Here is a 24,924-nt window from a genome sequence, read left to right on the forward strand (position 1 = left end):
AACAAGAACTAGAAAGAAAATAGCAGAAAACCCAGAGGGGTGTGTGTATATATATGTGTTTGTACATGCATGTGTAGTGTGACCCAAGTGTAAGTAGAAGTAGCAAGACGTACCTGAAATCTTGCACGTTTATGAGACAGAAAAAAAGACACCAGCAATCCTACCATCATGTAAAACAATTACAGGCTTTCGTTTTACACTCACTTGGCAGGACGGTAGTACCTCCCTGGGCGGTTGCTGTCTACCAACCTACTACCACAGGATGGTAGTACCTCCCTGGGCGGTTGCTGTCTACCAACCTACTACCACAGGATGGTAGTACCTCCTTGGGCGGTTGCTGTCTACCAACCTACTACCAAGGATTTGTACTCTTAGTAGTTAAAAATAAATATACCACATACAAGGACATCAAAGGTAAAAATAACAAACAATAAAGAACTAATAGCATGAATAAAACACTCAGCACATAATTATTATTACACCAAGTCAAGATAACCAATAACACTTAAAATCCCAATTTCCAAAGACTTCTCAGAGCTCCAGAGATTCCTATGAGCACATCAGTAATTAGGTCACCCTGCCTGGGTGGAATACGGCCTGGTCATTTATAAAAAAAAATCATAAGACTGTGGGCCATCATTTTCTTTACACTCAGTCAAATTAAACTTTATTTTTAGCCTTACTGTCCTTTTAACACTATGCACATGCCAAAATTATTTAATTATACTAAGCCAAATACTGTAAATCGAATGAAAATATGAGTGAACTGTTTTGTCATGAAAGCCCTAAATAAACTAATTCACAATAAAATTAAAGACACTGGTGAGAATAGTACAGTTGACCCCCGGTTAACGATATTTTTTCACTCCATAAGTATGTTCAGGTGCCAGTACTGACCGAATTTATTCCCATAAGGAATATTGTGAAGTAGATTAGTCCATTTCAGACCCCCAAACATACACGTACAAACGCACTTACATAAATACACTTACATAATTATATATCAGATCACTTTCTAGTTGTAGCTACACTGAGAGTAAAAGGTAGATGGGATACAAGGAGAATAGAAGCATCAGGGAAGAGAGAGGTGAAGGTTTATAAACTAAAAGAGGAGGCAGTTAGGGTAAGATATAAACAGCTATTGGAGGATAGATGGGCTAATGAGAGCATAGGCAATGGGGTCGAAGAGGTATGGGGTAGGTTTAAAAATGTAGTGTTAGAGTGTTCAGCAGAAGTTTGTGGTTACAGGAAAGTGGGTGCGGGAGGGAAGAGGAGCGATTGGTGGAATGATGATGTGAAGAGAGTAGTAAGGGAGAAAAAGTTAGCATATGAGAAGTTTTTACAAAGTAGAAGTGATGCAAGGAGGGAAGAGTATATGGAGAAAAAGAGAGAGGTTAAGAGAGTGGTGAAGCAATGTAAAAAGAGAGCAAATGAGAGAGTGGGTGAGATGTTATCAACAAATTTTGTTGAAAATAAGAAAAAGTTTTGGAGTGAGATTAACAAGTTAAGAAAGCCTAGAGAACAAATGGATTTGTCAGTTAAAAATAGGAGAGGAGAGTTATTAAATGGAGAGTTAGAGGTATTGGGAAGATGGAGGGAATATTTTGAGGAATTGTTAAATGTTGATGAAGATAGGGAAGCTGTGATTTCGTGTATAGGGCAAGGAGGAACAACATCTTGTAGGAGTGAGGAAGAGCCAGTTGTGAGTGTGGGGGAAGTTCGTGAGGCAGTAGGTAAAATGAAAGGGGGTAAGGCAGCCGGGATTGATGGGATAAAGATAGAAATGTTAAAAGCAGGTGGGGATATAGTTTTGGAGTGGTTGGTGCAATTATTTAATAAATGTATGGAAGAGGGTAAGGTACCTAGGGATTGGCAGAGAGCATGCATAGTTCCTTTGTATAAAGGCAAAGGGGATAAAAGAGAGTGCAAAAATTATAGGGGGATAAGTCTGTTGAGTATACCTGGCAAAGTGTATGGTAGAGTTATTATTGAAAGAATTAAGAGTAAGACGGAGAATAGGATAGCAGATGAACAAGGAGGCTTTAGGAAAGGTAGGGGGTGTGTGGACCAGGTGTTTACAGTGAAACATATAAGTGAACAGTATTTAGATAAGGCTAAAGAGGTCTTTGTGGCATTTATGGATTTGGAAAAGGCGTATGACAGGGTGGATAGGGGGGCAATGTGGCAGATGTTGCAGGTGTATGGTGTAGGAGGTAGGTTACTGAAAGCAGTGAAGAGTTTTTACGAGGATAGTGAGGCTCAAGTTAGAGTATGTAGGAAAGAGGGAAATTATTTCCCAGTAAAAGTAGGCCTTAGACAAGGATGTGTGATGTCACCGTGGTTGTTTAATATATTTATAGATGGGGTTGTAAGAGAAGTAAATGCGAGGGTCTTGGCAAGAGGCGTGGAGTTAAAAGATAAAGAATCACACATAAAGTGGGAGTTGTCACAGTTGCTCTTTGCTGATGACACTGTGCTCTTGGGAGATTCTGAAGAGAAGTTGCAGAGATTGGTGGATGAATTTGGTAGGGTGTGCAAAAGAAGAAAATTGAAAGTGAATACAGGAAAGAGTAAGGTTATGAGGATAACAAAAAGATTAGGTGATGAAAGATTGGATATCAGATTGGAGGGAGAGAGTATGGAGGAGGTGAATGTATTCAGATATTTGGGAGTGGACGTGTCAGCGGATGGGTCTATGAAAGATGAGGTGAATCATAGAATTGATGAGGGGAAAAGGGTGAGTGGTGCACTTAGGAGTCTGTGGAGACAAAGAACTTTGTCCTTGGAGGCAAAGAGGGGAATGTATGAGAGTATAGTTTTACCAACGCTCTTATATGGGTGTGAAGCATGGGTGATGAATGTTGCAGCGAGGAGAAGGCTGGAGGCAGTGGAGATGTCATGTCTGAGAGCAATGTGTGGTGTGAATATAATGCAGAGAATTCGTAGTTTGGAAGTTAGGAGGAGGTGCGGGATTACCAAAACTGTTGTCCAGAGGGCTGAGGAAGGGTTGTTGAGGTGGTTCGGACATGTGGAGAGAATGGAGCGAAACAGAATAACTTCAAGAGTGTATCAGTCTGTAGTGGAAGGAAGGCGGGGTAGGGGTCGGCCTAGGAAAGGTTGGAGGGAGGGGGTAAAGGAGGTTTTGTGTGCGAGGGGCTTGGACTTCCAGCAGGCATGCGTGAGCGTGTTTGATAGGAGTGAATGGAGACAAATGGTTTTTAATACTTGACGTGCTGTTGGAGTGTGAGCAAAGTAACATTTATGAAGGGGTTCAGGGAAACCGGCAGGCCGGACTTGAGTCCTGGAGATGGGAAGTACAGTGCCTGCACTCTGAAGGAGGGGTGTTAATGTTGCAGTTTAAAAACTGTAGTGTAAAGCACCCTTCTGGCAAGACAGTGATGGAGTGAATGATGGTGAAAGTTTTTCTTTTTCGGGCCACCCTGCCTTGGTGGGAATCGGCCAGTGTGTAGATCTACGGCTTTACGGTGAGAGGATTTCCATTGAATTTAACCCTTTGTCCAAACCGTAGATCTACGCCATGAGCTCAGCTCACTCTGATAAACTGTGAGTGGTACATTTGGGCCTAGATATGAGAGAATACATCTATGTGGTATGTGTGCACCACATAAAACAGATCCTGCAGCACACTGTGTATAATGAGAGAAAAAAACTGAAATCATGATTTTTCGATTAAAACAGCAACTTTGCAGTGTTTTTTCGTATGTTTTTTATAGTTGTATTTGCGATTTCTTGGTCTCATTTGATAGAATGGAAGACATATTACAGAAATAGAGATGATTTTGATTGGTTTTAGCACTGGAAATGGCTTGAAACTGAGCTCAAAGTAGCAGAAATGTTAAATTTTTGCCGATATTCAAGAGTAAACAAACGACCTCACACGTCTAATACACGTCAGCTGGTGGGTCTAATATACATTCACAAATATGGTGATGATATTTATACAATTATTACAGTATTGCATAACAGTAAATCTTCTATTTTTTGGTGTGAATAAAAATTCATTATGTGAATAAAAAATCAAAATGGAATTTATTTGTAAAGCCTCAAAACATAACTAATGAACAGAGGAAATGTTAGTTTAGTGCCAGGAATGCCTACATTGTTTATTCTGGACCCTATTTTGAAATTGGAATATTTTGAACTTTGTGTTAAATTGGCCAAATTAACAATTTCCGATCACTTTATTTTGTAGTTGAAACAGTTGACTTGGCGATTTCTTGTGCTCAATCGATAGAATAGAAGTAATACTAGTGAAATAGCTAAGAATTTGGTTGATTGGAATAATGTAATTGGCCTAAAATGGGAGTCAAAGTCGGCAAAATCGCCGATTCGTAAATATCGCTGACACATCAAAATTCGCGAGAGCATAATTTCGTCAATTTTCCACCAAATTTCGTACTTTTTGTTTTATTACCTTCACAAAAAGATTCTCTACGATTTCATAAGAAAAAATAACAAATTTTTTTTTTGAAAATTCTTGGACACTGGTGCGTGACTCCAGATTTGGGCCTTGGACCCTCATCACTGAGTCTGTTGGCCTCAGTTACTTGACGGCCGCATTCAGTGAGCTTGCAGCATGGTGTTCGGCTAGCGGTGTGTCAACCGCCTTTGGAGAGGATTTCCTGGACTACCGGTGATGTCTGTGGACTCACCGTCTACGCTGATCAACTGTGGGCCGGAATCATCAGATGCTGTTTGGTGGGACATTACATGAAGAAAAGGTTGGAGTGTTACACTGAACTGGGCCAGGACCGTAGTGTGACACTTAGGAACGTATGACGGAGTGGAACACTGAGATATGCACAGGACCGTAGTGGAACACTGAGATGAAAAGGGTGTCGTGGGACACTGAAGATGGCCTGGTTGTAGTGTACACTGAATAGTGTCATGTGACTGGCCTCGACCGGATAAGTGTCGTGAGAAACAGTTGACTGTAATATATTTTAAATGTTACTTAATTTATTAATGTGTGTATTTATGTATCCCGAACTCTTTATTACAAAAGGAGTAAATCTTGCCCTCTTCTTCTTTTAAAAATTACTTTTTTTGTAATATATGGGGGCCTGTCCGGGATGATAATGATTATCTAGAATGATTTCTGGATGGTCATATCCGGGATGACGGTTCGGGATACATATTACATTGATCTTTGTGTGTCGGTCCTTTTGTGGTGGGGGTGTTGCGGCCCCTGCCAAACTAGCGGTTAAATAGTTAACCTGCCGGCCGGCAGTACCACTGGGTACGTCATCAAACCCAATGTGGGGGCTGCTGAGCCGGCCTTAGATCAGTAAGTTCCTGAGTGCCTCACGGTGCACATCTAAGCAGTAGGTCCATGACCACCTAAGGGTACAGTCTACTGGCTTTAGTAACAGTATGTACCTGAGAGCCTCAGGATACGCACCTAAGCAGTAGGTACCTGCACACCTAAGGGTACACGTCTACTGGCTTCAACATTAAGTACCTGAACTCCTCAGGGTACACGTCTATGCAGTAGGTACCTGACCACCGAATCGTACCTATCTACTGGCGTTAGAAGAACCGCTCACCGCAGCTCACTGAGTCTGTTGGCCTCAGTTACTTGACGGCCGCATTCAGTGAGCTTGCAGCATGGTGTTCGGCTAGCGGTGTGTCAACCGCCTTTGGAGAGGATTTACTGGACTACCGGTGATGTCTGTGGACTCACCGTCTACGCTGATCAACTGTGGGCCGGAATCATCAGATGCTGTTTGGTGGGACATTACATGAAGAAAAGGTTGGAGTGTTACACTGAACTGGGCCAGGACCGTAGTGTGACACTTAGGAACGTATGATGGAGTGGAACACTGAGATATGCACAGGACCGTAGTGGAACACTGAGATGAAAAGGGTGTCGTGGGACACTGAAGATGGCCTGGTTGTAGTGTACACTGAATAGTGTCATGTGACTGGCCTCGACCGGATAAGTGTCGTGAGAAACAGTTGACTGTAATATATTTTAAATGTTACTTAATTTATTAATGTGTGTATTTATGTATCCCGAACTATAAATACAGTGGACCCCCGGTTAACGAACTTTTTTCATTCCAGTAGTATGTTCAGGTGCCAGTACTGACCGAATTTTTTCCCATAAGGAATATTGTGAAGTAGATTAGTCCATTTCAGACCCCCAAACATACACGTACAAACGCACTTACATAAATACACTTACATAATTGGTCGCATTTGGAGGTGATCGTTAAGCGGGGGTCCACTGTACTGGCAAGTGTAAACAAAAAAAGCTTACCTTGAGGCCACATCTGTTGCAAGAAGAATAGATCTTTCTTTTACTTTGAACTTATTTAGTGCTCCCAGACGTTTGTTCTGTGACATTTTGCCATACAATGGAATAGCAGTGAATCCAAGGTTTCGCAGCATTAGTGCAGTTTTGAGGGTTGACTGCTGAGTGGCACAAAAGACAATAACAGCCTGGTTTCCAATTTCATTTAAGATGTATGCCAGATACATGTGCTGCAAAGATGTTATTATGGTCCATGACAATAATTCATAGAAAATGTCATTTAAAGGTACTTATACACACCATAAAGAATGCACATAACCGATATACACCTTTAATTACATTTACCGTTTGTTAGAGAAGTTAATACAAAATCTTATTGTAAATAGCAATATTAAATTTATGCATTAAGCTACACCTTTATTCACCATTTCATCAAGTTCCTAACTTTAATGCCTAGAAGCTGCTATTTCTGCATTATATACTGTACAGGCAGGCTGTGCTTATACAGCAGGTCAGGCTCCGGGCTACTGCTGTAAAACAAAAAATCACTGAGAAGTGAAACAGTCTTTTATCACTTTCATATGCATATAAAAGCCTGATGACATGTTTACACTATCATATATTAAATGAGCAGTAGAGCTAGGCCTAAAAAATGTATATACAGTACATAAATTACTTTAAAATATTTTCGTCCTTAACTTATACTGAGTTACTGTAATTATTATAGGAAGTCCGAATAAATGAAGAATGTGTATAACTGAAAACTCCTGTGTTAGTGAAACACTGTAAAACGAAGTGCTGTAAAGTCATTGTTTCTTCATTAGATAGTGCAGAATCTCAGTAAGCCCAACTCAGATATTGAAAACGCAATCAATTACTCTCTCAAAGTAATCACTCATTTTCACTGATAGAGCAGCAAATGCAATAAAATACAAAGCATGAGAAACCCAAAACCACACCAAAATCTGCGACAATACTGGTGAAAATTTATTGAATGGGGAAACTGCCATCCAAAATTTCTTTTGCAAAACTGCCAAAGGATGGCACATATGTCTGTTTGTACACAGAAAACTAAAGGCGAGATCTCACATTTGCCCCCAAAACGTATGTGGTAGTATTTTTGCAAATTTTTTAATATAAAGGCAGTAGTTATTTTTTTTTTTTCAGCAAGTCAGCCGTCTCCCACCAAGGCAGGGCGACCCAAAAAAAGAAAATCCCCGAAAAGAAAATACTTTCATCATTCAACACTTTCACCTCACTCACACATAATCACTGTTTTTGCAGAGGTGCTCAGAATGCAACAGTTTAGAAGCATATACTACGTATAAAGAATACACAACATATCCCTCCAAACTGCCAATATCCCAAACCCCTCCTTTAAAGTGCAGGCATTGTACTTCTCATTTCCAGGACTCAAGTCCGGCTATATAAAAATAACCGGTTTCCCTGAATCCCTTCACTAAATATTACCCTGCTCACACTCCAACAGATCGTCAGGTCCCAAATACCATTCGTCTCCATTCACTCCTAACACGCTCATGCACGCTTGCTGGAAGTCCAAGCCCCTCTCCCACAAAACCTCCTTTACCCTGTCCCTCCAACCTTTTCAAGGACGACCCCTACCCCGCCTTCCTCCCCCTACAGATTTATACGCTCTCCATGTCATTCTACTTTGATCCATTCTCTCTAAATGACCAAACCACCTCAACAACCCCTCTTCAGCCCTCTGACTAATACTTTTAATAACGCCACACCTTCTCCTAATTTCCCAACTCCGAATTTTCTGCATAATATTCACACCACACATTGCCCTTAGACAGGACATCTCCACTGCCTCCAACCGCCTCTTCGCTGCGGCATTTACAACCCAAGCTTCACACCCATATAAGAGTGTTGGTACTACTATACTTTCATACATTCCCTTCTTTGCCTCCATAGATAACATTCTTGGTCTCCACATATACCTCAATGCACCACTCACCTTTTTTTCTTCATCAATTCTATGATTAACCTCATCCTTCATAAATCCATCCGCTGACACGTCAACTCCCAAATATCTGAAAACATTCACTTCTTCCATACTCCTCCTCCCCAATATTAGAATACTGTTTTTAGAGTGCAAGAGTTAAACACACTTGATAATCAAAAGATTTTTTATGGAAATTTGTTTATTTAATTAGTCTAGAGCATGCACAACTTACTTTATGTTTACAAGGAATAAAGAGCATATACTGCTGTAACTTGGTCACGGTCTGGTACTTGGATGACACTTCCACCTTCACAGGCTCTTTCAGATGTGCTCGTTGAAGTTTGTTTACCTGTTAAAAAAACACGAACTACTTGAAAATTTACTGGGCAACTTAGAATAGAATAATGTTCAGCAATACATTATAAAACAAACCTTTAATGAAGAAAAAATATTAAACCAATAAAACTCAGTAAACAGTATCTAAGTCATTTATGTAGGTTATTTCAGCATTGTTAAGATTCAGTAAGTGTATGCAGCATCAACTATTACCTTGCTGGTCATGGTGGCAGAGAAGAGCATTGTGCGTCTCTCACGGGGCAACACTTTCAATATTTTGTCCACCTCTTCTTCAAAATCCAAGTTAAGGATGCGATCTGCCTCATCCATTACCTTCAGAAAATTAAAGGGTTAGCTCGTATGAAAGCAGCATATATAAAGTGTATCTTTTTTTTTTTTTTAACAAGTCGGCCGTCTCCCACCGAGGCAGGGTGACCCAAAAAGAAAGAAAATCCCCAAAAAGAAAATACTTTCATCATCATTCAACACTTTCAACTCACTTACACATAATCACTGTTTTTGCAGAGCTCAGAATACAACAGTTTAGAAGTACAGTGGACCCCCGGTTAACGATATTTTTTCACTCCAGAAGTATGTTCAGGTGCCAGTACTGACCGAATTTGTTCCCATAAGGAATATTGTGAAGTAGATTAGTCCATTTCAGACCCCCAAACATACACGTACAAACGCACTTACATAAATACACTTACATAATTGGTCGCATTCGGAGGTGATCGTCATGCGGGGGTCCACTGTATATACGTAAAAAGAATACACAACATATCCCTTCAAACTGCCAATATCCCAAACCCCTCCTTTAAAGTGCAGGCATTGTGCTTCCCATTTCCAGGACTCAAGTCCGGCTAAATAAAATCACCGGTTTCCCTGAATCCCTTAACTAAATATTACCCTGCTCACACTCCAGCAGCTCATCAGGTAACAAATTCCATTTGTCTCCATTCACTCCTATCTGACACACACACACACGCTTGCTGGAAGTCCAAGCCCCTCTCCCACAAAACCTCCTTTACCCCTCCCTCCAACCTTTTCGAGGACGACCCCTACCCCGCCTTCCTTCCCCTACAAATTTATACGCTCTCCATGTCATTCTACTTTGATCCATTCTCTCTAAATGACCAAACCACCTCAACATCCCTTCTTCAGCCCTCTGACTAATACTTTTATTAACTCCACACCTTCTCCTAATTTCCGCACTCCAAATTTTCTGCTTAATATTTACACCACACATTGATCTTAGACAGGACATCTCCACTGCCTCCAACCGCCTCTTCGCTGCAGCATTTACAACCCACTATACAGTGGACCCCCGCATAACGATCACCTCCGAATGTGACCAATTATGTAAGTGTATTTATGTAAGTGCGTTTGTACGTGTATGTTTGGGGGTCTGAAATGGACTAATCTACTTCACAATATTCCTTATGGGAACAAATTCGGTCAGTACTGGCACCTGAACATACTTCTGGAGTGAAAAAATATCGTTAACCGGGGGTCCACTGTACTTTCATACATTCCCTTCTTTGCCTCCATAGATAACATTCTTTGTCTCCACATATACCTCAATGCACCACTCACCTTTTTTCATTCATCAATTGTATGATTAACCTCATCCTTCATAAATCCATCCGCTGATACGTCAACTCCCAAATACAGTGGACCCCCGCCTTACGAACGCATCGCGTTACGTTAAATCCGCCATACGAAGCATTTGAACGTAAAAATTTTGCCTCGCTTCACAATAAAAAACTCCCCTTACGTGATTCGTCCGGGATGCATCCCACGTGTGGCCTCAGCTGCCCCGTGGGTGCCAGTGTTTACAAGCCAGCCAGTGCAGTCGCAGCCACGCATACATTCGGTACATTTCACCTTATCCCAGTGTTTTTTGTGCTTGTAACTGCAAAATAACCTAGGTAGTAGGTTGGTAGACAGCAACCACCCAGGGAGGTACTACCGTCCTGCCAAGTGAGTGTAAAACGTAAGCCTGTAATTGTTTTACACGATGGTAGGTTGGCTGGTGTTTTTTCTGTCTCATAAACATGCAAGGTTTCAGGTACGTCTTGCTACTTCTGCTTACACTTAGGTCACACTATACGTACATGTACAAGCATATGTATACACACCCCTCTGGGTTTTCTTCTATTTTCTTACTAGCTCTTGTTCTTGTTTATTTCCTCTTATCTCCATGGGGAAGTGGAACAGAATTCTTCCTCCGTAAGCTATGCGTGTTGTAAGAGGCGACTAAAATGCCAGGAGCAAGGGGCTAGTAACCCCTTCTCCTGTATATATTACTAAATGTGAAAGGAGAAACCTTTGTTTTTCCTTTTGGGCCACCTCGCCTCGGTGGGATACGGCCGGTGTGTTGAAAGAAAGAAGAATTATCATACATAGCAGCATATGTGTAGAGAACCTAGGATAACCCAAAAAAGTCAGACAGAGTGACTTATTTCCATTGGGGTCCTTTTACCTTATTATTATAATATAAAGGTTATAATATTTTCTTATTATTCTACAATGAAGATAACATCTTATTATCATACTAAAAAGACTATCTACTACACGAGGGTCATTAAGACTATCTACAATACGAGGGTCATTACTAGGAATAAGGTAAAATTTACACGTATTTTAGCTAAAAAATAGAAAATCATTCCCCTCCCTTTCTGTAGCTTCATTCATCAGACACTTTTTGGCAGTCTTCTTGAACTGGTTCATGCTATGACTGGCTTTGGCATGTGCGGGTAGTCTGTTCCATTCCTTTATTGCTGTACAATAAAAGGTGTTTGACGCCTGGCCACTGACTGTGGGTACTACAAAGTTGTTTGGTTCCCAACCTTGACAAAATTGACAGCAAGATATTCTGGACACTGTTCGTGAGCAATTTTATAAACATGATTTAGCTTCAGTTGTTTTACTCTGTCTTCAACATTCAGCATATCCAACTGCTGTAATTCATCCTGGCCTACATGTTCTCTTGGTCCCAGCCCCAGGATGAATCTTACAATTTTGTTCTGGGTGATTTGCAGTCTATCTTTCAGTTTTTTTGTCAAGGCAGAGTACCATGAAGAGCAAGCGTAATCCATATGGCATTGTATAAGGGCTAGACATAGGGTCCTGCGAGCCTCAGTAGGTAGACACTGTGCTTGTCTATACAGGAACTTCAGTCTGGCATTCGCTTTCTTTACTATACTGTTCCCTATCAATTCTCCTGACATGCATGGGTCAAAGGGGATTCCCAGATATTTTACTGATGAAACCAAAGTGATGGACTCCCCATTACACTGAACATTAAAATTATTTACCCTTCTCAGTTTATGTTTCGTTCCAAAGAGAATGGCTTCAGTTTTCCCTAGGTGTAATGATAGTTTGTTGTCTACTAACCATTTGCTGCAGGACTCCAGTTCCAGTGTTAAAACATTAGCAATATCTTGTGGGTCTTTACCTGTCACTAACAGAGCACTGTCATCTGCATACAGTAGGAGTTTGCACTTGACACTGATAGGCATATCATTGACATAACATAAGAATAGTAAGGGACCCAGAATACTACCTTGGGGAACTCCACATGTTATCGGCAGGGGTTCTGATTCCGTTAAGGTAGGACTTAAACCAGTCTACAGAACCTATACCGATAGCTTGAAGTTTCTTACATAATATATTGTGGTTGACAGTATCGAAGGCCTTTTGCAGGTCTAAGGTTACCATACCTATGAGGTTCCCTTTTGACATTTCAGTTCTCAGGTAATCCATCAGATTAATAAGGGAGGTATCGGTTGAGTAGGATCTTCTAAAGCCCGATTGATAGCTATGGAGAATGCTGTTGTCATTAAGGTACTTAACTACTTGAGAATACACCGCCCTCTCTAGAATTTTAGATATTATACTGAGTATACTAACAGGTCTATAGTTGCTTACATCAGACCTATTATTTTTCTTGAAGATAGGAGTAACTCTGGCCTCCTTGAACCCCTCCGGTACGGTATTAGTGGTGATTGATAGATTTATTATGTGAGCAATAGGGATTGACAGTTCAGAAGCACCATCTTTTAGGAACTTAGACGGGTGAGAATTAGTATGGAAATTAAGAAAGATTTTGAAGGGTTTGGGGCTAACCCTCTCGAAGCCTATGCCAGTTGCGGAATCCATTGTGCCTACTTCAAAGATTAAGGAAATTTGTGCAAAGTGGGTTGAAGTGCAAACCTTAATGGATGAAAATCACCCTAACACAGCTACTGCAAGCTGTGCTGGTGACTATTACGATGACAATGTTGTGGCCCATTTTAGGCAAGTCTTAAAGGAACGGGAGGTACAAACCTCTATGGACATTTGTTGTGCGACAGAGGTCCAGTGACTCTCAAGCTGGTCTTAGTGGCATTACAAGAAGGGAAGTAACCCCGGAAAAGGACTTGCTACCTCAAGTCCTAATGGAAGGGGATTCCCATTCTAAACAATAACTTCCACACTCTCCCCTCCTCCCATCCCATCAATCATCACCAGATCTTCAATAAAGGTAAGTGTCATGCATTCTATTCTTAGTAGAGTAGTGATTGTGGATGTCTTCTTCAGTTTGTGTGTATTAAAATTAATATTTCATATGGTAAAATTTTTTTGTTATACTTTGGGGTGTCTTGAACGGATTAATTTGATTTCCATTATTTCTTATGGAGAAAATTAATTCGCCTTACGATAATTTCGGCTTACGATGAACTCTCAGGAACGGATTAATATCGTAAGGCGGGGGTCCACTGTATCTGAAAACATTCACTTCTTCCATACTCCTCCTCCCCAATTTGATATCCAATTTTTCTTTATCTAAATCATTTGATACCGTCATCACCTTACTCTTTTCTATGTTCACTTTCAACTTTCTACCTTTACACACACTCTCAACTTCATCCACTAACCTCTGCAGTTTTTCTTTAGAATCTCCCATGAGCACAGTATCATCAGCAAAAAATAACTGTCACTTCCCATTTTGTATTTAATTCCCCATAATTTAATCCCACCCCTCTCCCGAACACCCTAGCATTTACTTCTTTTACAACATATAAGAAGTAATGTATATACATGTATTTTTTTTTTTCAGTGCACCAGCCGTATCTCACCAAGGCAGGGTGACCCACAAAGAAAAGCAAAAGTTTTTCTTTTTACATTTAGTAATTTATACAGGGAAAGGGGTTACTAGCCCCTTGCTCCTGGCATTTTAGTTGTCTCTTATGACATGCATGGCTTACAGAGGAAGGATTCTTCTCCACTTCCCTATGGAGATATTATGTATGTCATTAATAAATATACAGTAGCATGTAACATGCTGCTTTACATGATGAATACTTTATTGCAGAATTATTGTTCATCATGGTATTCATGTGTTTATACATATCCAGTTTGCAAACTAAGCTTTTTATTGTACATACAAATGCTAAAACAATTATAAACATGCAATTAAAATATATTTCTATTATTATTCATTATTGTAACATGACTACCTGAGGCCACAGAGACTGCAACTAGATGATGTTTAATGCTGTACAGTATCAAGAGTACCAATGAAAGCATCTACAGCAGGTTTTGCAATCCATTAGAGTCAGCAGAGTTAATTCGTTTCTTTACATTTTCACATGAACAAGAACTGAGGAACATACACCTATGGTAGATACAGTAAATAAAAAAAATTCTTACCAGGTACTTTAGGGCTTTGAGGTTAAAACCCTTTGTCTTTTCGAGGTGGTCCACAAGACGCCCAGGTGTAGCAACAATTATGTGAGGCCGTTTTCCCAGCTCCACTGCCTGCTGAGTCATATCTATCCCTCCTACGACAACTACGCAGGTTACACCGATTGCTTTACCTGTTTTAGAAGAACAAAAATGCAAAACAAAAATCTCTTAAGTACATATACTTTAAATTAAAGAATGGAAATGTTAAATTCCAGGCAGATTAGGCTAACATTAATTGACCTCTGAAAATACTAGTACATATTAATGAAACCACTTAATAAACTTCTACTGTACTTGGCAAATTGAAAATTTGGATGCTAAAGATGACAAAGCTAAAGTCAATCAATAGGAAACTAATTTACCCAAAGCATCAAACTGTTCCTTAATCTGGAAGGCCAATTCTCGAGTTGGTGTGAGAATAAGTGCAAAGAGCCGCTGTGGTCGAGCTATTAAAGCCTGAAGCAGAGGAAGTCCAAATGCTCCTGTTTTTCCAGAACCAGTTTCTGCCAAACCAATGACATCTTTATCTGAGAATAAAATCAGCTTAATTAAATTTTTTACCTTTCACACTTATTACCAAATGTTGTCACAATCAAAGTACAATAACTCTGTACTGTATACAAATTACACTCAAATAAACTGTTTCACAACATGCTGCATTCAGTCTTTTGAAATATTTAGACAAATTATATCAAACATCCACACCTCAAGAACTGACAGCCTTACATGGTAGAGGTATGTATGTTATACTGATACCATCAGCCAAGCCTTTCTCCTAAAATAATGGACAAATTACTATAATGTTCAGTTCTTTAAGCTGGGACTGAGAAACTTTCTCTCTGTCTGTATACAGTGGAACCTCAGTTTTTGTATGCCCTAGTTTGTATGTAAAACTATAGTTATTCTCTATAAAATATATTTTTTGTTAATATTTTTGGGTGTCTGGAACGGATTAACTGGAATTACATTATTTCTTATGGGAAACATTGCTTCAGTTTTCATATGATTTGGTTTATTTTCAGACTTTTTCAAACGGATTAATCATGAAAACCAAGGTTATACTGTATTACTCATTTTCCTTCATATAGAAGATGAGTTGACCTGGAACTGCAGCCATCAAGGACAACATGCTTTTCTGATTGAGAAATAAGGATAAAATGAGAGGTTAAATGGTGAACACAGTTGGTCAGTTATTGATATCTATACCTCTTACATGCAAGACCAATATGTGGAATTTGCTAACAGAAGGATTTGAAAAAAAATCTATGGTTCAGGTGCCATTTAAAGTTAATGTTTTGATTTAGCAACCCATCTTCCAAATAACTATATTACATTTTCACATACAGCTTGCAGCCCATTGCTAAATTAGGCTGGATCAGCTTAGGCTGGGTTAGGCTAGGTTAGGTTGGGTTAGGTTACAACAGAAAAACTATATGTACATATAAAAGGCAGTAAAAAAAAAAAAATGCCACACAAACAGAAAATAGGCACCCACTGTGTGTGGCTCATGTAAGGTGTCACCAACAGCCACCCATTTGACTGCTTTTGCAACAATACCATAATGTGTGTGGTTATGATGATGGGCTGGATCTGGATGTTTACCAGCTCTTTACTGTTGAAAACTTTTTTATAAGTATGGCCTCACTTTTTTACATTAAAATTTTAAATTTAATTCCTAAGATTTAATATATAAATATTTAATAGGTACAATGCAGCGTTATGGTTTTGTCTCTACATAGTTTCAATCAGTGATTAACATGAGAATATATCAGAAACACTGCTGGATAAAGTTAATAAGTTTTCAAGAGGAAACGAGACAAACATTTTCATCAGGTACCTGATCAGCCAGGCTGTGATGGATATGTGGGCCAGTGGGCTGCCAGCAGCCACAGCCTAGTTAATCAGACAAGCACCAGACAAGTCTGGAAGGTAGAAGAACTCTCGGAACCCATCAAATGTAAATGTAAGCCAAATAACACCAAACCTAAGGCTAAGCAGCAAAACAGACAAACTTTTGAAATTAATTAATAGTAATGAACAAGACCAGTAGCAAAAACTGTGACAGGGAGGGTCATTCATTATACACGGTGGAGGCTTCATATCTTATTTGCTAATTGCAAGTTATTGATGCCATGAAGACAAGACATACCTTTTAATGCCAAAGGAATAGCTTCTTTTTGGATAGGTGTTGGGGCCTTCCATCCCAGCTGAGAACACGCTTCACACAGCTCATCGATGATACCCTGCAGTTACAGGTATAAGAGAAATTAAGAAAATGGTGCAAGACCTCTGTGAGTAGTTTTTATTCAGGGCAATCTACAGACAGTATTGCAAACCAAAGTACACACTTTTACAACAGCTTTGAGGGCACACAGATGTTGTGGGCACATACATATATACATACATACACACACAGTGGTACATTAAACAGGTTTAATATAGGATAACCCAATTAAGGCAGTGTGCCTTCTGGTGTATGTATACCACGAATCTTGTTTTGACGACTGGTTAAGCAGAAAAGGAAAAAAAGCCAGTATTAACCTTGACAGTAAACTGGATGTAGATGTGGTAAGATGAAACTTACACAAACACAGGAAACCTTCAGGTCACAATAATCTGAGCTACAAGGTGATATTCTGTTCTGTACTTTTTAGTGTGGTTAGATATAAAATAAAATTCGTACAATTTTTGAAGATGTGTTATAACTTTGTAGAGAATTTTCAAAAACTGTAACTCACAGAATAAGCAGGGTTTGAATTCGTGGCAAGATAATGCAAACACTAGCAGGCCGGTGCTCTCACCACTGCTTGATGCTGTATTAATTAGATCCATCCAACTAGGTACAACATATTTCACTACACTAGCACTTATATTCATGGTCACAGTGGCCCAGTGTTAATCTCCTAAGTGTATAGATTCTCATTATAATCATGGGGGAGTGCTAAACCTGTAGGATTATACAGTGCATGTGGGGGGGGGAGAGATGGAAGGTATTCAGGTTCAATTCAGGAAACTGGAGCACAGATCCAATTCCCTAGATCAAGAGCCCCTCACCAGCATCAAGGACCCTCCATTGTGGGGTGAAGTGTATAGAAATGTATCTAGCTGGATAAATCTTATTAAGCTCGCACAGACCAGTGGTGAGAACACTGTCCTGCTACTTATAGGCCTGGCTTGACCTGGGGCTGAACACTGCCTGTTTGAGAATTTTTTTAATCTTCATAGGTTTATGTAATCACATTCATGCTCAGGATTATTAGTTATATTACTTAGTTGCATATAGTGTATATAAATTACTAAACCACTACTTAGCATAATCTAAATGAGGGATTACCAAAGATACAGCAACTTGAACCAAAATCTGAGGACTTTTATTATTTATACTTCTTGATATGAAGCCAAGAATTACATTTGCTTTATTGTGAACACTTTTGCACTGTTGTCTTGTCTTTAGATTACTGCTAACCAGAAACTCCTAAATCTTTTTGAAATTCAAAGTGACTGAGATCTACATTATTCAATTTATATAAGTGCCAGGGTTATTTATTCTCTTTTTCCCAGGCTTAAAACCTTACATTTGTCTACATTAAACTGCATCTGCCACTTCTCTGACCACTGCATCAACCTATCAGATCTTATAACACTCTAAGTAACTTTACATTGGCACAGGTACACATGAGTACAATTATTATAATGTAAATTACGTAGGATAACCCCAGAAAAGTCAGACACAGAGACTTATCTGACGACCTATTTTAGAATCATTGGCAAACTTGCTTATGTTGATATTTATTCCTTAATCTATATCGTTTATGTAAACTGTGAACAACAAAGGGTCCAACACTGAGCCCTGTGGAACACCACTTGTGATGCCTCCCCACTCTTATTTCTCCCCGATTTATGCAAACTTTCTGCATATCTGTCAACTATGTCTTGATCCAGAAAAAAATTTCCCCTCCTATTACGTGTGCTTGTACTTTTCTCGATAATCTCTTGTGTGGAACAGTTCCAGTTCCTTGGAACAAGAGCCTTTCACCAAAATCAAGGAAATTTCTTTGAGGGGGGGGGGGAAGTTTTACAACACAGGAAATGGGAGGCAATCAGGTTTGATGCAAGGAAAGGAAGGGCAGCTCCAGTCACTTGGATCATGAGAACTTCCCTTGAAGGGGAAAAAAAAGCACTTCTCTTGAAGGGAAGATGTGAAAAACAAGGCGAAAAATATTCTTACCAGATCCTTGAAGCTGAGAGCAGCCTCTTCCTCCTCCATCTTACTCTTCCTGAAGATATTTGTGATGATATTCAAGCCTTGCTGCTCCTTTTAATAGCTATAAGAGTTGTAGAGTGGTTCCAGAGAGTTATCTTGCTTCTTGATCTTTATAATACGTGGAACGTCCTGGAAAAAACTACAACACGTGTTGTTATTGTTGGGGGTGTTAAGGGCCTACTAAAACTTATTCCTTATTTATCTCGACTTCAAAAGAGATCCGGAAAAGATATTTTGCCCCAAATCTTAGGAAAAAAAAATATAATGAGAGACAAGCTTTCCGCCGGAAGGAGAAACAAAAATAATAAGCTCTCAATTAAGTCAGGTGAGCTCCCTATTACTTAAGCCCCGGTAGAGCCAGAGGGAAACACACAATGTGAGTCAACAACATCAGGCTTTCCAGAGCCCTAAGAGATGATATAATATGATAACTGATAAATTTTATTTATACGAAATAAAAGTAATTAATAATAAGAATAATAATATAATATCTTTATTTCTACAAGTACATGTACAAGGTATACAGGCCTAGCTGACATCAATGACATACTAGTATATAAAAAGCCGCTTGCTATGCAGAGCATTTCGGGCATTTCGGTCAGTTTTGATTGAGGATGTAACCCACACCAGTCGACTAATACCAAGGTATCCATTTTACTGTTGGGTGAACATAGAGATCTGGTGTAAGGAAACGCGCTCAGTATTTATATCCTTGCCCGGAATCGAACCCGGACCCTCAGCGTGTGAAGCGAGAACTTATGCCTACCAGGCCACGAGTCACTCAAATAAGTTTATTAAGGTAGGTAAGTAAGTTTATGCAGGTTACATAATATAGTTACATAGATTATCATACGTAGCAGCATATATGTAGAGAACCTGGGATAACCCAAAAAAAAGTCAAATTGATTTATTTCTATTGGTGTCTTTTTAATATAGGTACAAGTACACATAAGTACAATTGTGTTACATAGTGTAAATTGCCTAGAATAACCCAAAAAAGTCAGACAGAGTGGCTTATTTCCATCATTATTTTTATTGGGGTCCTTGATATTTTAATTAATGGGTTTAAGAATAAATGACATGCCTACTTATTTGGAGACCTTCCATTGTTATGTTCTGAATGTGGGTACTGAATTTCGAGTTGCTACCAAGGGACAGACCTAAGCATTTTCCCTCGTTTTGTCTTACAACGTAAGAACGTTAATTAGTATATTTAGTTTAAACATTTGGAACTGTTCCCAAGCATCATGAAGGTCTTGCTGTCTTAATGAGCTCCTCATTAAGAGTGTTATTGAGAGAGTCCGGGAGCGGGTAATGACAAAAGTTGTCTTATTTGCAAAACAGAACAGGTTTGTGTCATTGAGATGCATTGGGAAGGTCATTAGTAAGTAAGCTTATTCAGGTACAGGTACACATAAATTATCATACATAGCAACATATATGTAGATTACCCAGGAAACCCAAAAAAGTCAAGGTGACTTATTTTCACTGGGGTCCTTTGTAATATTTTATTATTTAACCCTTAACAGTTAAAAAATGGTAAGTAACTTGACTATGTGAGAAGCAGTTAAAATACAATGGGATCTTGGAATTCTTGGACCTTGGAAAATCTTGGAAGGAATGGTCCCAAATCTGCACACAGAAATCACTCCCTACGAAAGTAAAAGATTGGGCAGGCGATGCAAAATGCCGCCAATAAAAAGTAGGGGCGCCATTGGTACACTAAGAGAAAACACCATAAGTGTCCGGGGCCCAAAACTGTTCAACAGCCTCCCATCAAGCATTAGGGGAATTGCCAATAAACCCCTGGCTGCCTTCAAGAGAGAGCTGGACAGATACCTAAAGTCAGTGCCGGATCAGCCGGGCTGTGGCTCGTACGTCGGACTGCGTGCGGCCAGCAGTAACAGCCTAGTTGATCAGGCCCTGATCCATCGGGAGGCCTGGTCATGGACCGGGCCGCGGGGGCGTTGATCCCCGGGATAACCTCCAGGTAACCTCCTCCAGGTAATATACTAGGAATAAGGTAAATTGAGTTATTTACAATAACTTTAAAAAGAGGATCAGATCACAGTAATAGGTACATGAATGTTACAGTAATAGGTACATGAATGTTACAGTAATAGGTACATGAATGTTACAGTAATAGGTACATGAATGTTACAGTAATAGGTACATGAATGTTACAGTAATAGGTACATGAATGTTACAGTAATAGGTACATGAATGTTACAGTAATAGGTACATGAATGTTACAGTAATAGGTACATGAATGTTACAGTAATAGGTACATGAATGTTACAGTAATAGGTACATGAATGTTACAGTAATAGGTACATGAATGTTACAGTAATAGGTGCTGTATATTATTTATAAAAGAAATCATTCTCCTCCCTTTCTGTAGCTTCATTCATTAAGTACCTTTTAGTCTTCTTCCTGAACTGGTTCATGCTATGGCAGGCTTTGACATGTGCAGGCAGTCCGTTCCAGTCCTTCACTGCTGTACAATAAAAGGTGTCTGAAGCCTGACCACCTACTATGGGTACGACAAAGTGTGTTCCCTTCACCTAGTAAGTTTATTCAGATATACACAAATACAGTTACATAGATTATCATACATAGCAGCATATGTGTTGAGATCCTAGGATAACCCAAAAAAAAAGTTAGACAAAGTGACTTATTTCCATTGGGGTTCTACACTTGCTTTGGTTCCCAGCCTTGACAAACTTGGCAGCAAGATATTCTGGACTCTGCTTGTTAGCAATTTTATAAATGTGATTTAACTTCAGTTGTTTTACTCTTTCTTCAACATTCAGCATATCCAGTTATTGTAATTCATCCTGGTCTACATGTTCTCTTGGTCCCAGGTCCAGGATGAATCTTACAATTTTGTTCTGGGTAATTTGTCATCTATCTTTTATTTTATTTTGTTAAGGCAGAGTACCATGAAGAACAAGAGCATATGAGGAAAAACAAAGAGCCGAGAACACTACACTGAGGCACCCCTGTGTTGATAAGTCTAGATGACGAGGTTATGCCCTTGATGGAGACATATTAGTGCCAGGTAGGGCTTTAAGTATGCAAGAGTATGACCTCTGATACCATAATGTTCCACTTTATGATGCAGGATGTTGTGGTCTACTGCACATGAATGGTGCACAATACCGACAAGATGAAAACTGAGACATATGGGCAACATCTGGGTATCTTTATTGTAGACGTTTCGCCATCCAGTGGCTTTATCAACACAGATTTTAGGACATAATTTGAAGACAGTAGAACTATATAGAAAAAAATGAGGTAATCAATCCCTCAGCCTTGGTGTTGGTGTGTTTCAGGTTTCATGAGTAAGAATAACAAAAGTTATGTTAGTATTTAAAGAATCTAGGAGAACAAAGAGGTCATCACAATGCTTACTCAAGGATCCAACATTGTTATTTAATATTGGTATATTCTTGGCGGCACTGAGAACAGTTTTTTGCTGGATTAGTTGTGTAATAATGTTATTTTTGGAAGAATATAATTATTGCGATAAGGCAAGAGATTTAAATCTGGGTTATTATCAGCATTCATGAACTGCGAAGTAGGATATGTAAACGAATGAAGGATAGGGTTGAATTATGAACATCAAAATGGTATACAATACCGACAGGTTGTTAGATGAGCTGCAGGTGTACAATAAACTAGCCACTTAGACGACACAACTAAAAACTGATGCTCAAGGCTGGAGGTAAAGTTTTTGGTCGTGTCGCCTGAACGGCTAGTTTGTCGTGCAGCAGCAGCTGTGTGCTGCGACAGCCCTATAAAAACATTGCATTACGGAGATCATAATTGGTCTTTGTCAGACCCCACCGAGCATTGTTATATCATTAGGAAGGAATATAAATCATTTTGCATTATTCAGTTACTTTACACAGCTGCTGTACACATTACGGTAAGGAATATAATCTCAAAAAAATAAAAATTATGTCTGAACTCCAGCAGTTTAGGCGCTGAAGTCTAGTTTATAATACTATTTAATACTATTATTCACAAATAACCCGAAATGACGACCGAAACATCGTCGTAAGCTCCTCTCTCCTATGTGTGGGCTATTTATGTATTACTCTTCGATGCTGAAAATATATGTTACTTTCTTAGTTGTTTCTGTATTAAAATTGAGGAAGTCACTCACAGCAAAACGTTTTCTTTAATTTATGTCCCAAACAATACAGAAGTTTTTATCGACATGCTGTCGGTATCACCACACTATTTACAAGTAGTTGTCGGATACGGTATTAGTGATGAACGTTTTGCAACTAAACTTTCTGTCTCTCCTCCTGAAGTTAGTTTAATATGTTTATTATGCACCCCATACCCATCCTGTGGGGGGTAGTCGAAAGATTACAGAGGTACATAATGGGTCCAGGGACTGGACCCCAAAGTTAGTAAGTAAGTTTATTCAGGTATACACAAATACAGTTACATAGAATTATCATACATAGCAGCATATGTGTAGAGAACCTGGGATAACCCAAAAAAGTCAGACAGAGTGGTCCTTTAATTTCCATTGGGTCCTTTAATTTCCATTGGGGCCCTTTATTTCCATTGGGGTCCTTTATTTCCATTGGGGTCCTTTGATAGCTGAGCAAGTTACAAAGGTAATGAACTCCAGGCAGATCTAGTCACAGTTATGACAAGTTACAAAGGTATTTACAGATTACAGAGGTACATAATGGGCCCAGGGACTGGGCCCCCAAAGTTTTAATAGCTGAACTAGGGATCCTTTCCAAGATACGATACTACGTGCCGCAAAATGCATTTCTCACACTATACCATTCACTCATTTATCCATACCTCACCTATGCTATCTGTGCTTGGGGATCAACTACAGCAACACCTAAAACCAATAATAACCCAACAAAAAGCTGCAGTAAGAATAATCACTAAATCCCATCCCTGGCAACCCCTCCCCCTATTCTTCATAGATCTAAACTTACTCCCTGTTCAGAACATCCACACTTACTACTGTGCAATCTACATCTAGAGGACCTTAAATTCCAATATTAACCTTGACCTAAAACGCTTTCTTGATAGTTGTGACAGGACCCACAGGCATAACACCAGACACAAACATCTCTATGACATTCCCGGTGTCCTACTAAACCTTTACAAAAATTCAATGTATGTCAAAGGCCCTAAAATCTGGAACACCCTGCCTGAAAACTCTAGAATTGCAGACACATTCATCACCTTCAAAACTACAGTTAGAAAACATCTTATCTCCCTGATACACCCCGTCAACTAACTACATGATAACCACCTGGTGGTTCATAATTACACTCACTCACCCACTGACTATAAACACAGAAATACGAATCTTAATCTTAAAATAATAAATCCTAACTAGTCATAAGTTTGCCTGTGATACTCCAATATAGAAACTATATATTGTGCCAAAACAAAAGCATTCACATTGCTAAACTCACAAACTATGATTTAGTCACTTAGCCATAATACCAAATTACTCCATAATTTGTAATAATTTAGAGTTAAGAATTAATTTAAGTCTGCCCGAAATGCCTAGCCATGCTAGGTGTCCTAGTGGCCCCCTCTGTAATTAGTATTTTAAAACAAGTAAACCACACAATATCCAAAATCTGTAAACCCCACATTGTAATCCTTATAGAGAATAAAATTGATTGATTGAAGGTAATGAACTCACAAGTTAACATAAGAACATAAGAACGAAGGAACACTGCAGAAGGCCTACTGGCCCATGCGAGGCAGGTCCAAGTCTCCTACCGGCTTAAGCCAATGCACCCAACCTAGTCAGGTCAGGTCACATTGACTTAAGGGAGGAACACGGCAACCGACCTGGTAGCACAAGCTATCAGGTCCAACTCACACCCACCCACATCCACTCATGTATTTATCCAACCTATTTTTAAAGCTACACAACGTTCTGGCCTCTATAACTGTACTCGGGAGTTTGTTCCACTCATCCACAACTCTATTACCAAACCAGTACTTTCCTATATCCTTCCTGAATCTGAATTTTTCCAACTTAAAACCATTGCTGCGAGTCCTGTCTAGGCTAGATATTTTCAGCACACTATTTACATCCCCTTTATTTATTCCTGTCTTCCATTTATACACCTCAATCATATCCCCCCTAATTCTACGTCTTTCTAGAGAGTGCAGATTCAGGGCCCTTAGTCTATCCTCATAGGGAAGGTTTCTGATACATGGGATCAACTTTGTCATCCTCCTTTGTACATTTTCCAGAGAATTTATATCCATCCTGTAATACGGTGACCAAAACTGTGCAGCATAATCTAAATGAGGCCTAACCAAGGATGTATAGAG

General features: G+C 39.4%; 1 protein-coding gene across 2 annotated transcripts; it reads right to left on the bottom strand.

The window, feature by feature from the left end:
* Positions 1 to 6,283: 6,283 nt before the first annotated feature.
* On the bottom strand, positions 6,284 to 18,748 carry LOC128689298 (probable ATP-dependent RNA helicase DDX47; the record flags this gene model as incomplete). 2 transcript variants are annotated; one of them, XM_070081847.1, is given in 7 exon segments in its annotated part: positions 6,284 to 6,507; positions 8,479 to 8,595; positions 8,796 to 8,915; positions 14,280 to 14,446; positions 14,678 to 14,818; positions 16,465 to 16,558; positions 18,544 to 18,748. In XM_070081847.1, coding segments are annotated over 7 exon segments (902 nt in total), but the record flags the coding sequence as incomplete, so codon positions are not given.
* Between the last annotated feature and the right edge of the window lie 6,176 nt (positions 18,749 to 24,924).

The sequence above is a fragment of the Cherax quadricarinatus genome, unplaced genomic scaffold, assembly GCF_038502225.1.
Source record: "Cherax quadricarinatus isolate ZL_2023a unplaced genomic scaffold, ASM3850222v1 Contig4581, whole genome shotgun sequence".
NCBI classification, from domain to species: Eukaryota; Metazoa; Arthropoda; class Malacostraca; order Decapoda; family Parastacidae; genus Cherax; species Cherax quadricarinatus.